We start from the raw sequence: 12,991 nt of genomic DNA, 5'->3' as shown, positions 1-12,991 counted from the left end.
TTTTATATTCTACTATAATTAAGTGCTTAGTTATGGTACTTTATACGTTTTCGGTTAATGACGTTTTGTTAGCGTGACAGTGGTTCGGTTACCCCTACCTACGAACCCGTAATGTTGTTTGCCAATGAACATGTACATATACCAAATTTCCTCCTCCACTCCGTTGGAACCACCAGGTGGAGAAGGACCTGGTTACATTTGGAATTTCCAATTGGCACCAAATAGCGAAAAGAAAGAACGACTGGCGCGCCGTTGCAAACTCGGCTATAACTGTGTAAGTGGTGTCTACGCCAATAAGGAAGAAGAATATTATATCATTAATATTTTTTTAACTCATTGTTTTCAGAATGGAATGGGAAAATTAAGTCGTAATGTATAGGGACTATATTATATATGGACCAAAACGTAACATAGACTAGGTGAGGGGCATAATACATACGAAGAAGATAAGAAAGTCGGAAGCGGATAAACTCTGACTGGTTTTGCCTAAAGAAGGCAAATATTGTGATTTAGTTTCTTAATTCATGGTCTACGTCTATTTAACAATAGCTGACGTTGCATAGTATTTATCAGAATATTTGTAAATGTATTACAACTGTTGAAAACAAACTTTTTTTTATATTAATAAATATAAATATTAAATATTTTAAATATCAAATCGTCTCTGCTATTTTATGTAGAATGTTATACACCACAGTATGGTGACTTAATCGCTGCGTTTGAATGTTACACAACAATTTACTATCTACACATTTTTCTAAATAAAGATTTTATGATTGTTGTATTTTGTTATACGTATACTCGTCAGCCTAATAACACAATTATTAGAGTTTCCACGACATTAATTAATTATTTCAGAAGTTTAACTTCAATGTACTTAAAATATATTTACGAATCCCTAATGTGATACACAATTCAAATTTAAGGTTTAAAAAATCCTTCTTCTTCTTCCTAATTGGCGTAGACTCCGGTTACGCGATTATAGCCTACATTCTCGTTAAATATAAAATGAGTTTTGTAAATCGATTACATGATGACTTAAGTTATTATGAGCAAATGAGTTATTTTATTTAACACTATTTGTATAAAGTTTAAAAACTGTCATAATGTGTATTTTACAAATAATGTTAAAATGTTTTATGAAACTCTATCAATATTATTATTTGATAAATTTTTTATAAACTAACAAATTCACATTAATCATTTTGATGTGAAACCCTCTGTTATTTCCTAATATCTTGTGAATGGTTCACTAGGATATGTATTTAGTGAAGGCACCCGGTATACGTATATTATGTTAAAGTTTTGCGAACGCATTACGTTTACAGATTCACTGACATTGTAAATAGTAGCGGATATTCAAATAAAATCTTAATCCAAGTAGACATAATTATGAGTAATTGAAGAGAAACAATACTATTGTTTTTTCACAGCTATATAAATACATTTATTTTTAGTTTTGGCTTTTAAAATTTATGATTTTTACTCTCTCAAATCCTTAATACTTTTTGTCGGCCGAACCCGAAAAAATGTAGTATTGGCAATCATTGTGAATTGAGTGGAAGTAGAATCGATATTCGAGACTGTCACAATTATTAAATTCAATACTCGTTTTTGTAAAGAGATTTGATTTTCTTATACATCGTCTGAGTGTGTTGTAGGAAAAAAATATTTTGGATATTAATCTCTCGTTGTGTGGACCAAGGGGTCCCTGTAGTTTATTTAAAACTAAACACAAAAGAAAAAAAATATTGTAATCAGCATTCGGTATAAGTGCATACAATAATAATTAGACCATAAATTTAATACTTAAGTGCAGTGGTAAAAATTTCGTATACAAGATACAATTTTCAGCCACATTCATAAATATAACTACAATGGCGTGTAGTGAAAATAGACCATCTCCTGTTTGATAAATTGTTCTCAATTTCCTATTGTGACGGGGGTACATAGAAAACCCAAACAGTGTAGGTTGTGGAGGTTGTTATTGGTGTTAGCTGCACGATCAGAAAATAGAAATGTTTTCGTCTCAGCATGCCTGTAGCAGCAACTGCGATGATGATGGTTATGATTTCACAAAGAGCGAAAATGCAGGGCGCTGGAAAGGATTATTTATACCGTCCCTGAGAAAGGTTTGTACAACCAAAATGTGCGATCAATATATAAAAAAATATGTATGTATGTAATTTAAATACGAAAAATTACTCCTAAAAGGTGCTAGAACAAGTGCACCCACGCTTATCGGCCAAAGAAGATGCACTTCTGTTTGTGGAAACACTTTGCTTGCGCATTTTAGCAATGTTATGCGCTAAGCCACTGCCCCACACTGTACAGGTAAAGTGTATACACTTGTCAAACTAATTAATTGATATAATAATAATAATACATATTTATCATAGGACGTGGAAGAAAAGGCGAAGAAATCATTTCCATATCCAATTGACCAATGGGCTTTAAGTGAAGCCAGGGAAACGGTTTCCTCCAAAAAGAAAAAATGTGTGCTACCAACGGACAGAGTACACACCATGTTGCAAAAGGTTACAATTTATATTAAATTTGAAAATTACATATATTAAAAATTAAAGTTATTTTAGAAAAAGCATCAATTCTAAATACATACGTATTTTTTATTGCCGACTGAGTTGTCTGTGACTAACATACTGAAGATTAAAACACAATATATTTATGACTCATGTTAAAGCAGTTAAATTTTTTGAAAATAGCATTGCATTAGTAATAGCGATCTAAGCTACTAAATGTTTTTATATGCTGCACAGGGTTTATTAAATTTGCCACTGAGTTTGTAACACACAGAAAGTAACGTCGGACCCCCATAAAATATTTACATAAATAATTCGTGTGACGAGCTGAGGCGATTTAGCCAAATCTGCATGTCCATCTGTATATAAGCGAACTTGTAATTTTTGCTTATACACTTTTTCCAATTCGCCGAAATCTCATCATTATAGCATATACCTGCAATACAAATATTCGATCAAAATCATGTCCACTTTCCCGAAATGCCTTACCGGTACCGTACAAACAACGAATCTCATAGACGGATACTATTACTTTTGAAAATACGTAGATACATCATTGCACAATGTTTTTAAGCAATACTAATTTTCAAAAGTTATTTTATTAAATATTTTTGTATTGTATTTTGCCTTTTATTAATTTTTAATTAATTAATGAGTAATTATATATAATTTTCTATAACAGGATGTGCTTCTATACAAAATCGACAGCAATGTGTCTGTGTTCCTGGTGGCAATATTAGAGTATATATCTGCAGATATATTGAAATTAGCCGGCAATTATGTGCGAAAAATAAAGCATGTGGAAATCACAAAAGAAGACATTGAAGTAGCAATGTGCGCTGATAAGGTGCTAACAGATTTGTTCTCACCTAATGAGATGAAATCAAGTAGCTTAGCAATAACGCTTCCAACACTACCAGCGCAACGTGCTAGTACCACATATGAGGAGGTGGTAAAAGATCTCATTAATGATGAAAAACAGTATCAACGTGATTTGCATATGATAATACGTGTTTTCCGCGAGGAGTTGGCCAAAATTGTACGCGATCCCAAAGAGCTGGAGCCTATATTTTCAAATATAATCGATATTTATGAAGTAACTGTAACGTTACTGGGCTCATTGGAAGATGTTATAGAGATGTCACAAGAGCAGAGCACACCTTGTGTCGGCAGTTGCTTTGAGGAATTGGCAGAGGGCGAGGAATTGCATGTGTATTCGAAATATGCCAATGAAGTGACTTCACCAAAATCAAAAGAAGCACTTCAAACGCTCTTAGCTAGAACAGACGTGAGTATATGCATATATATTTCTAAAAAAATTATCATTAATTAATGTATGAATTGATTGTTGTATTTGTTTAGGCAAAGTCGCTAATGTCAGCTGGACATGGATTTCGTGATGCTGTTAAGTATTATCTTCCTAAATTACTTTTAGTGCCGGTTTCGCATGCTTTTGTTTACTTCGATTACATAAACGTGCTAAGGGAGCTCAGTCGATCTGAAGATGATATAGAAAGCTTCAAACAAGTGCAAGGTCTATTGTGTCCTTTACAAAGTGAACTCGAAAGCATATTGGGTAGTCTACCTAAGTAAGTATAATTTATTAGAACATAAGGCGCGATTACGATTCTTGCGGCGCCGCGATTTGATGGTACCGATGGATAGAGGAGGTCCTCAGGATTAAAAAATATATGCACATATACTGTCCTCAGACGCATAGTTTTCGAGATATTTCACTTCAAAATTCCACAATTTTACATGCAATTCACTCTTATTTTGTTTTGTTGTTGTTATTCTTTACATGTCATGACAAATACTGCCGCAAGAATCGTAATATTGTCGAACATAATATATGTACATATATGCATATTTAATTTAAATTTATTTCAGCGATAATTAGTAGTGGAATTATTTTACAATGAAGCTCAAATTCTATTATCAAAATTTTAATTTTAGCTTCCAACTATACCTAAAAATAGAATTTTTTTATTTTTTATTTATCAGCTGTAATTTTTAAACACCATTTTTGCGATAAATAAATATCGATAGTTGGCCGACTACATTTCAGTGACAACAACGTAGAACTCAAAGTACTTCAATTGAATAGTTCCAAACTTCGCTCAAATTAATAACTTTCTAACCTAATTATATTCATTGTTCCATTAATAAAGTTGCGAAACAATAAGTGTAAAGCATTTACGCTACATTAGTTAGATCCAAAAAGTATTCAACAAGGTAGCAAATGATCCCTACTAACAAATGTAATATGGCTGCTTAGCTAAGATAGATGTTTTGGTTAATTGCTTAATTATGTAATTGTTTTGAATGGTCTAAATAATCTTAATAGTCTTTGTTTGTTTAAAATCTAGCGTTTCTAAATTTTGTAATAAATATTATTATTTTATTAATTATTATTTCTGAGCAAATGTTACTTCTATGTAATTTGAGGCATAACCTCATCTCGGCAGCCCACTAAAAATATTTGTTGCTAGTTACAGAATTGTTAATTTTTTTATTAAAATATTAAAAAAGTTTGATTTATGCTAAAACAAGAACTTGATTTTAGACTGGGACTGATGTGAACAATTTGTATCGAATTTACCATTATGTTGGGAAAATAATCCATTCAAAATTCGTGCTATGTCTAAAGTTTTAAATACAAGAACTAGATTTTAATCAGCCAAAAGCAGCGGTTCCTTCAAATGAGCTAAATTGGCTCAACTCGTCACACTAACTTTTTCCTATTGGTGTTACAAATTTGGTGGCAAACTTATACCTGTTATAAAATACATTAACATCATTTAAAATAAAAATTGTGCGCCATGTTGATAAATTTTTTTATAACATCCTTAATTATTTTTCAAAGAAATATATTCATTTTAAATTGAAATTTAACTATTTTAAATTATTATTACTATGCAATTAAATCTTTTTTTTAATATATTTTATAGTAAACAATATAACAATTTAATTTTTTATAATTCATATTTTATCATTAAATCACACTATAATTATAATTTACAAACTTTCAGAGAAACTCACGTGCCATTGAGTAGTCGCGCTCGTCGCCAATTAGCTATAGAGCGCACAAGAGAACTACAAAACTCAGTTGAGCATTGGGATAAAGATGTGGGACAAAATTGCAATGAATTTATTAGAGGTATATAATCATTAGTTTGTATTTATATCTATAAAATAACTTTTCTCAACTAAAATTACAGATGACTTTCTCGGTAAATTGGGTTCCGGCAAACGGATTGCTGAGCGTAAAGTTTATTTATTTGATGGTCTCATGGTCCTCTGTAAAGCGAATACAAAACGACAAGCCACGTCTAATGGTGCACCCTATTTTGACTATCGCGTAAAGGAGAAGTTTTTTATGCGACGCGTTGAAATCAATGATCGTGCCGACACGGATGAGTTAAAACATTCATTTGAAATAGAGCCTCGCGTACAACCCCCAGTTATACTCACCGCACGTAATGCTCAACACAAAAACGACTGGATGGCCGATTTAATAATGGTTAATACAAAGTCCATGTTGGATCGTATACTTGATAGTATATTATTGGATATTGAGAAAAAACATCCGCTGCGCATGCCTAGTCCGGAAATATACAAATTCGCCGAACCTGATAGTCCCGAAAATATCGTCTTGGAGGAGCGTGAAAGTGCCGGTGTGCCACAAATAAAGGTAGCACCAATTAGTTTTACCGTAATTGCATATAATTATCCTCATAATTTTTGTTGCATATCATAGGGCGCCACACTGTACAAACTAATCGAAAGATTGACCTATCACATTTATGCCGATCCAATGTTCGTGCGCACATTCCTGACTACATATCGCTATTTTTGCACACCACGCAATTTGTTAACGTTACTAATAGAACGTTTCAATATACCTGATCCAAGTTTAGTATATCAGGATAATGTACAGGGTAACGATAAGGATACATTGAATTGTGATACAGATAAGTTGCATAAGAATTCGCAACGAGAAGACTACAAACGCTATCGCAAAGAATATGTGCAGCCGGTACAATTTCGTGTGTTAAATGTGCTGCGTCACTGGGTGGATCATCACTTTTATGACTTTGAAAAGGATCCAACACTGTTGGAAGAGCTTGAAAAATTCTTGGGTTTAGTAAATGGCAAATCAATGCGAAAATGGGTGGATTCTGTTTTGAAAATCGTCCAACGCAAGGTAAGCACGCTCCATTTCAAGTTGCATATTTCTCACTAAAAGTATACTATTTTCCTCTTTAATCAAAGAATGATCAAGAGCAAAGCCATAAACCTATAACTTTTGCTTATGGCAATAGTCCGCCACCAATTGAACATCATCTCAATGTTCCTGAATCTGAAATTAATTTGTTAACGTTACATCCATTAGAGTTAGCACGGCAATTGACATTACTCGAATTTGAGTTATATAAGAATGTGAAACCATCCGAACTAGTTGGTTCACCGTGGACCAAAAAGGATAAAGATGTTAAAAGTCCAAATTTACTGAAGATTATGAAGCACACCACAAATGTGACACGTTGGATTGAGAAGTCCATAACGGAGGCGGAAAATTATGAAGAGCGTGTTGCCATAGTGGCGCGTGCCATTGAAGTGATGATGGTCATGCTGGAATTAAATAATTTTAACGGCATACTTTCGATCACTGCAGCAATGGGTAGTGCATCTGTATACCGTTTGAAGTTAACATTTCAAGGTTTACCAGCACGTTATGAGAAATTCCTAGAAGAATGCTGGGAACCGAATGATGGCCGCTTGAAAAAGTATCAAGAACGTTTACGGTCAATAAATCCGCCATGTGTGCCATTTTTCGGTCGTTATCTCACTAATATTTTACATTTGGAAGAAGGCAATCCAGATTTTTTACCAAATACTGAGCTTATAAATTTCTCCAAACGTCGAAAAGTGTCCGAAATAATTGGAGAGATACTGCTTTATCAAAATCAACCATACTGTCTATCGGTCGATACAAAAATACGGGTTAGTGCGCACATTTTCTTTTTCAACATAAAATACTAATAATTACAAATATGAACCAATTTTTTTATATATTTGTTTTCATATAGAATTTCTTAGAAAATTTAGATCCATTCAAAGGTATGACAGACACGGAAATATCAAATTATTTATATCATGCCAGTCTGCGCATAGAACCACGCGGTTGCAAACAAGCACCTAAATTTGTGAGTAATATAAAAACAATCCCTCTATAAAATCTAGTCTAAACTTTGTATACAATTTGTGAAATAAACCAAAATGTTTTTTCCACTAGCCACGTAAATGGGCCGCAATCACCCTAAAATCGCCGGGCATCAAACCACGCCGACAAAACAACACTAGCCACAACAACAGTGTAGGCGGCGGTAATGTAAGCGGTAATTCCTTATTGCAAGCCTCATCCATATTTGGTGGACGCAATTCGTCGCATTCAAGTAGTAGCAACATGAGTACTGGCGCGCTGGCTGATCAACATAGCCCAATTAGTTATAATTCACATGTGAGCACACACACACATGCAAACGCAAACACAAATGCACAAACGTGTGCGACGAGTACGCACACACTCGAACGCAATGGAGAAGCACAATTGTGGACGCACAATGCCATCGGTGGCGGTCATGCTGGTCATGGTACTGAAGCTGTGGTTAAAAATGAATTTCAATATCCCAATGGGGAGGATGGTGCGCACACAACGGCACCACAGCTACCGAAAAAGTCAAACTCGTCGATAAGCTCGACATCGGCTGGACCGAATGCCTGGAGTGGCGAGACTGGAGCATGCGCTAGCGGCACAGAAAAGACATCATTCACACCATCGTTTGGTGAACCAGCATCAACACGTTTAGATAATGTATGGAACTCAATTGATGGTTTATATGTAACGCACCAATCACCGCACAAGCAACCTATAAAGCACAATACTGTGCTAAGTGAACATGCCGGCGAAGAAACTACGCAATCGTCGCCATTATTGAGAGTGGTTAGTCCAGGAACCGATGTCAATACGACAAATACGCGCACACCATTCCAGAATGCGCCACCACATCCACACAAATTTAGCTCCAATCATTTTAGGTGAGTTCAATTTTTATAAGCCCAAACATTTTCTTTCTCTGAACATAATATAAGGCACAATCAGATGACAATCAGTATTTGGCACGTCTATGGTATTAGATTAGTCTATTATATGTGAACGAAGAAATAGGAGGTTAGAAGGAGGAAAGGATGTTAGGTCAGTCTAGACACCTCTCTTCACTTTATAAAACATGTATTTGAGTGGATTTTGAGATTTCGATTAGAAATTTTGAACGTGTCCTTTTTCCACTAGGAATCTGCTCATTTGTCGAAACCGCATGCCACTATAACATATAGCTGCCACAGCAACTGATCGATCAAAATCAAGTCCTTGCATGGGAAACTTTTTTAATTGACAAGTTATCTTCACGAAATTTGTCACAGATTGTGTTCTAAGGCACCACTTCAATTTCCGAACATATTGTTCAGAAAGATTCCATAAATATCAGATAGTTTGTAGCTGCCATTCCAACTGACCTGTCAAAGTCAAAGTAAAGATCTTTTTCCCCTTTTAAGCTGTAACAAATGCAACAGTGAAGAGGTTTTTTCTTGTTGTCATATCGTTTAAGACTAGATTGGATAGAGTTGGACATCAAAAACGAAGTAGAGCTGTTCAATACTAAGGCGATTGTGTTTTGTGTTTCTTGTCTTCATTTTTTTTTTACACAGAACCGGCTGTATTAAGTGGTTAAATGAATTTTTTTCAGAAGAACAGAAGAACGTCTTACAGGGTCATATGAAAAAAAAAATTATGTGTTGAAACTAAAACCATAAATAGGTATTGGACGAAGGAAAAACAAAAAAGAAATTTGTGCTTTTGGCAAACGTTTTACAAAAAATGCAAATATTAGTGACAATTTCACGACGTTTTGGTTTTGTTGGTTTTGGTTTTAATTGAATTAAAAAAAATCATATGTAAAACTTAATTAAGATCGGTTGAGTAATTCCGTGAGAATTCTAGACAACCGACTTTGAAAACTCCGTTTCTAGAGAGTAACGCGTTTAAAGTCTTAAATGACTATATAGCTGAAATTTAAGGCCCAACTTTTTAATGCGGACAATAAAAAATACAATTTTTCTTTGATGCCGTGAAACCCATGTAACCCCTTAAGTTTGCTAATATATAAATGATTAGCGTGATGAACTAAATCGAGACATGTACGTCTGTTCGTCAGTTAGTCTGAGGTCCTTTTCACAATAACCACCGTACCACTACAGCATATAGCTGCCACACAGACTGAACGATCGTAATAAAGTGTTTGTATGGACAACTTTTTCATTTGACGAAATTTAGCATTTATAAATTGTTCAGATCAGAATAATATTCCATATATAATTTATCGGATTTAATAAATTATCACAAAATATAATTCGGTTTCAGTCCTACTAATACTGGAACATCTGTAAGTGTTGCCTATGTGGGCAGTGCAAGTCCCCAAATGCCGGATATTGAATCGGGCAATTCTCCGTTACCTGTTTCACCGCATGTGAATGTCCCCTCCCCGCTTACCACTGAATATCGTTCCGTACCGCCGCCATTACCACCACGTAGAAAGGAACGCACTGAGAGTTGTGCTGATTTGGCGCAGAAGAGACAAGCGCCTGATGCACCGACTGTAAGTAAAACAACAACTGTTAAAAACAGAAACTACACCTTATTATAAAAAAGAGAGTTTTAATAAACAATTTTTGTTTTTTTTTTTCAGCTGCCACCACGTGACGGCGAGCTGAGCCCACCACCGATACCGCCCAGGCTACATTTTTCCGTTGCTCCATGTCATCGCAGTCATACAAACGAATTTAATGGTAGGAGCAATTTATTGCTACCAAATACAAGCAGTATTATGATTCGTCGCAATTTGGCCAGTGAGAAGCGTTCATCAACGGGTGCCAACAGCGGTACTCAATCTGTGTCGATGAACACCTCAGCAACGATGGCATTGCATGCAGCAACTGAGACGACGTCATTATCATATTCTCTAACAAGAAATCAATCTCAGTGCCCGTCATATCCTCAATTTTCGCAGCCTGCAAATGCTGCATGTCATCTAAATGCTGGTACTTCAATTTCGGTGTCAACGTGGGATGATCAAGCCATATCGCCTGCCCTCAGCTCATCTACAACGACATCTCCAATGACACCAATGACGCCAATATCCCCACACATTCCAGCCGGCGGCGTACAAGTATCCGATACATACTCATCAGTTGCACCGCCTTATCATCGGTACAAATCGACAGCAATTGCACAACATGCAACAGGTGTTTCTACTTCTATAAATCCCTATACAACAGCAATGGTACATCATCAACAACAGCAGCAGCAGCAACAACAACATCATCACCATGAACAACGCTTTCCACAACCAATAGTTAGTAGTGCGCTACCAGCGAAATCGTCTCCGAAAGATTTCTTTCCCATAACCGAAGGCACACCTAAGCTTCCACCAAAACCTAGTCTTAGTGGAAATTTTTACAACTCCTCAGGTAACCACAAGGCAAACACATGCACAGCGCACAGTGCACAAATTTGAAAAATCAATTATATTTTTTTGGTTTGTGCTCTTACAGATAAAGGTACGATGTTTCCTTACCCAAGTACAAATCAAGATTAATATTTATTGCCTGGCGATGTGATACGGACGAAGATTTTTATCCACTCAGCAAAATATGTTATTATTAATGTAAATATTAAACTGTATTAAATGTAGAAGATAAAAATAAAATATTATAGATTATTGTTAGAATAAAACTATATAAAATCATTTTGTATTGTTGCTTGAGAAAAATATTACCCAAACATATCTTACTGTAACATTAAACAGTAAAATATCGACAAGTACTCGATCTTTCGCAGTTAGTTTTACGTAAGTGGAGTAATTCCCAATTTATGTTCAGTTAATTGCTGCCGCCAAGTAACATGCTTCAAAACTATTTAAAGATAGAACCACAAAGTCATCATAACTAATTTGTCACCTAATGTGCAAAAAGCCGTTACCAATGATAGATATACTACTGTAATCGAATTGAAAGGTGAATTTTGTCCATTTCATCTCCTTCAAAGTAAGCCCCTCCCGCTGCAATACACTTATGCCAACGAATTTTCCAGTCATCATAGCACTTGGTCCGTCGTGATGGCCTTCTTCGATTCAGCTTTTATATCCTCAATTGAGTCAAAACGGTGTCCTCGGAGTGGTCATGTGAGGTAAATCAGGCGAATGCGGTGATTGCGGTACGATATTAGTTGAAAATGTAGCGAAATGATAACCAATGCAGTATGAGATGGTGCATTATCGCACTTCTTTTATCAATAAATTCGTACATAGTAAAAATCGAAGAATTCACTTTTACAGCCTTGCGAAACGATGCATATCTTAAATACTAATGAATATTTTGACGTGAAATTTAGAATAGATGTCACTAACAGTACTAACAACTTACAGTAAAAAATTTACCGATTCGAACAATGGCGTAGCTACAACTTCGGGCGCCCGGGGCCAAGGATGTTCTTCCGCCTCCCTACAAGTTTCATGAGGTGGTTCGAACAAAAGTTAATTTTTACAAAATATCTTCGATATTAAGTATATAAAATTTAGGAACTAGAAGCCGCGCAAATTCTGAAGTTCCAAAATTCTCACAATACTTATTAAAAGCCCTAGAAAAAAAACCATTTTCGCCCTATATCCTGTACACTTTTGAAACAATTTGCAGGAATTTTTGCCCGAATTGGAGTTTTAAAAAACAGCGAAGATCGTTTTGCCGCCCCCAAGACGTTGCGCCCGGGCCGCCGGCCCCCTGCCTGTAAACCGATAGTAGGGGGATGGAGCTGACGGAAAAGATCGATGAATCGAAATTCTGCACAATGAATGACGAAGCCCCCACCAGAATTATGAGCACCTATAATAGCTCACCAGATATTACTAAGTTGTTGTTATTGTAGAATTCTGCCGCTACACCAACATATATTACCAACGCTAGCGGTGGTCTAAAAATTATCGAGAAACCTCCCAACTTTACTTCTGTGCACAACCATACCTTCGTTAACTTTAGCAAAGTTTACTGCGTCGGCTCCACAGAGTTTAACGAGAACATCTTCACCGCACTACCCATTCCTACGGACGTAATCGTTGGCAAATGTCAATTCCGCAAGGTCATCACATATACTACCGCTCGCTTCATCCCATCTAAAAGAAATGCTGAACTTCGCCCCAATTTACCATCCGAAGCCGCTGTTTTAGCTAATGAGCGCGACACCTTATGTCATGCCGATTCCTGTGATCCCCGAATAGGGTATCTTACTTCGAGATCTGAAATCTTGTAACCTCTTCACCGGCGGGAGTAAGTACTAC

The 12,991-nt window shown here is 35.7% G+C and overlaps 1 protein-coding gene across 1 annotated transcript; it reads left to right on the top strand.

The window, feature by feature from the left end:
- Window positions 1-1,550: 1,550 nt before the first annotated feature.
- LOC120767858 (protein son of sevenless) lies at window positions 1,551-11,384 on the top strand. Its single transcript, XM_040094166.1, has 14 exons — window positions 1,551-2,132; window positions 2,215-2,334; window positions 2,400-2,537; window positions 3,223-3,828; window positions 3,903-4,129; window positions 5,573-5,700; window positions 5,762-6,234; window positions 6,301-6,747; window positions 6,816-7,547; window positions 7,634-7,750; window positions 7,840-8,642; window positions 10,024-10,258; window positions 10,349-11,129; window positions 11,214-11,384. Exons 1-14 carry the CDS (start codon window positions 2,019-2,021, stop codon window positions 11,255-11,257), a joined length of 4,965 nt encoding a protein of 1,654 aa, XP_039950100.1. The 5' UTR covers window positions 1,551-2,018; the 3' UTR covers window positions 11,258-11,384.
- The last annotated feature ends 1,607 nt before the right edge of the window (window positions 11,385-12,991 follow it).

The sequence above is a fragment of the Bactrocera tryoni genome, chromosome 2 (genome assembly GCF_016617805.1).
Source record: "Bactrocera tryoni isolate S06 chromosome 2, CSIRO_BtryS06_freeze2, whole genome shotgun sequence".
NCBI classification, from domain to species: domain Eukaryota; kingdom Metazoa; phylum Arthropoda; class Insecta; order Diptera; family Tephritidae; genus Bactrocera; species Bactrocera tryoni.
This window is presented reverse-complemented; position numbering and strand designations above follow the sequence as displayed.

Bases quoted from the DNA above. Each gene is read 5' to 3' on its own strand.
- LOC120767858 (XM_040094166.1), top strand. From the start codon at position 2,019: ATGTTTTCGTCTCAGCATGCCTGTAGCAGCAACTGCGATGATGATGGT. The intron at 7,548-7,633 runs GTTAGTGCGCAC...GTTTTCATATAG, and splicing joins CGGTCGATACAAAAATACGG to AATTTCTTAGAAAATTTAGA. The intron at 11,130-11,213 runs GTAACCACAAGG...GTGCTCTTACAG, and splicing joins AAATTTTTACAACTCCTCAG to ATAAAGGTACGATGTTTCCT.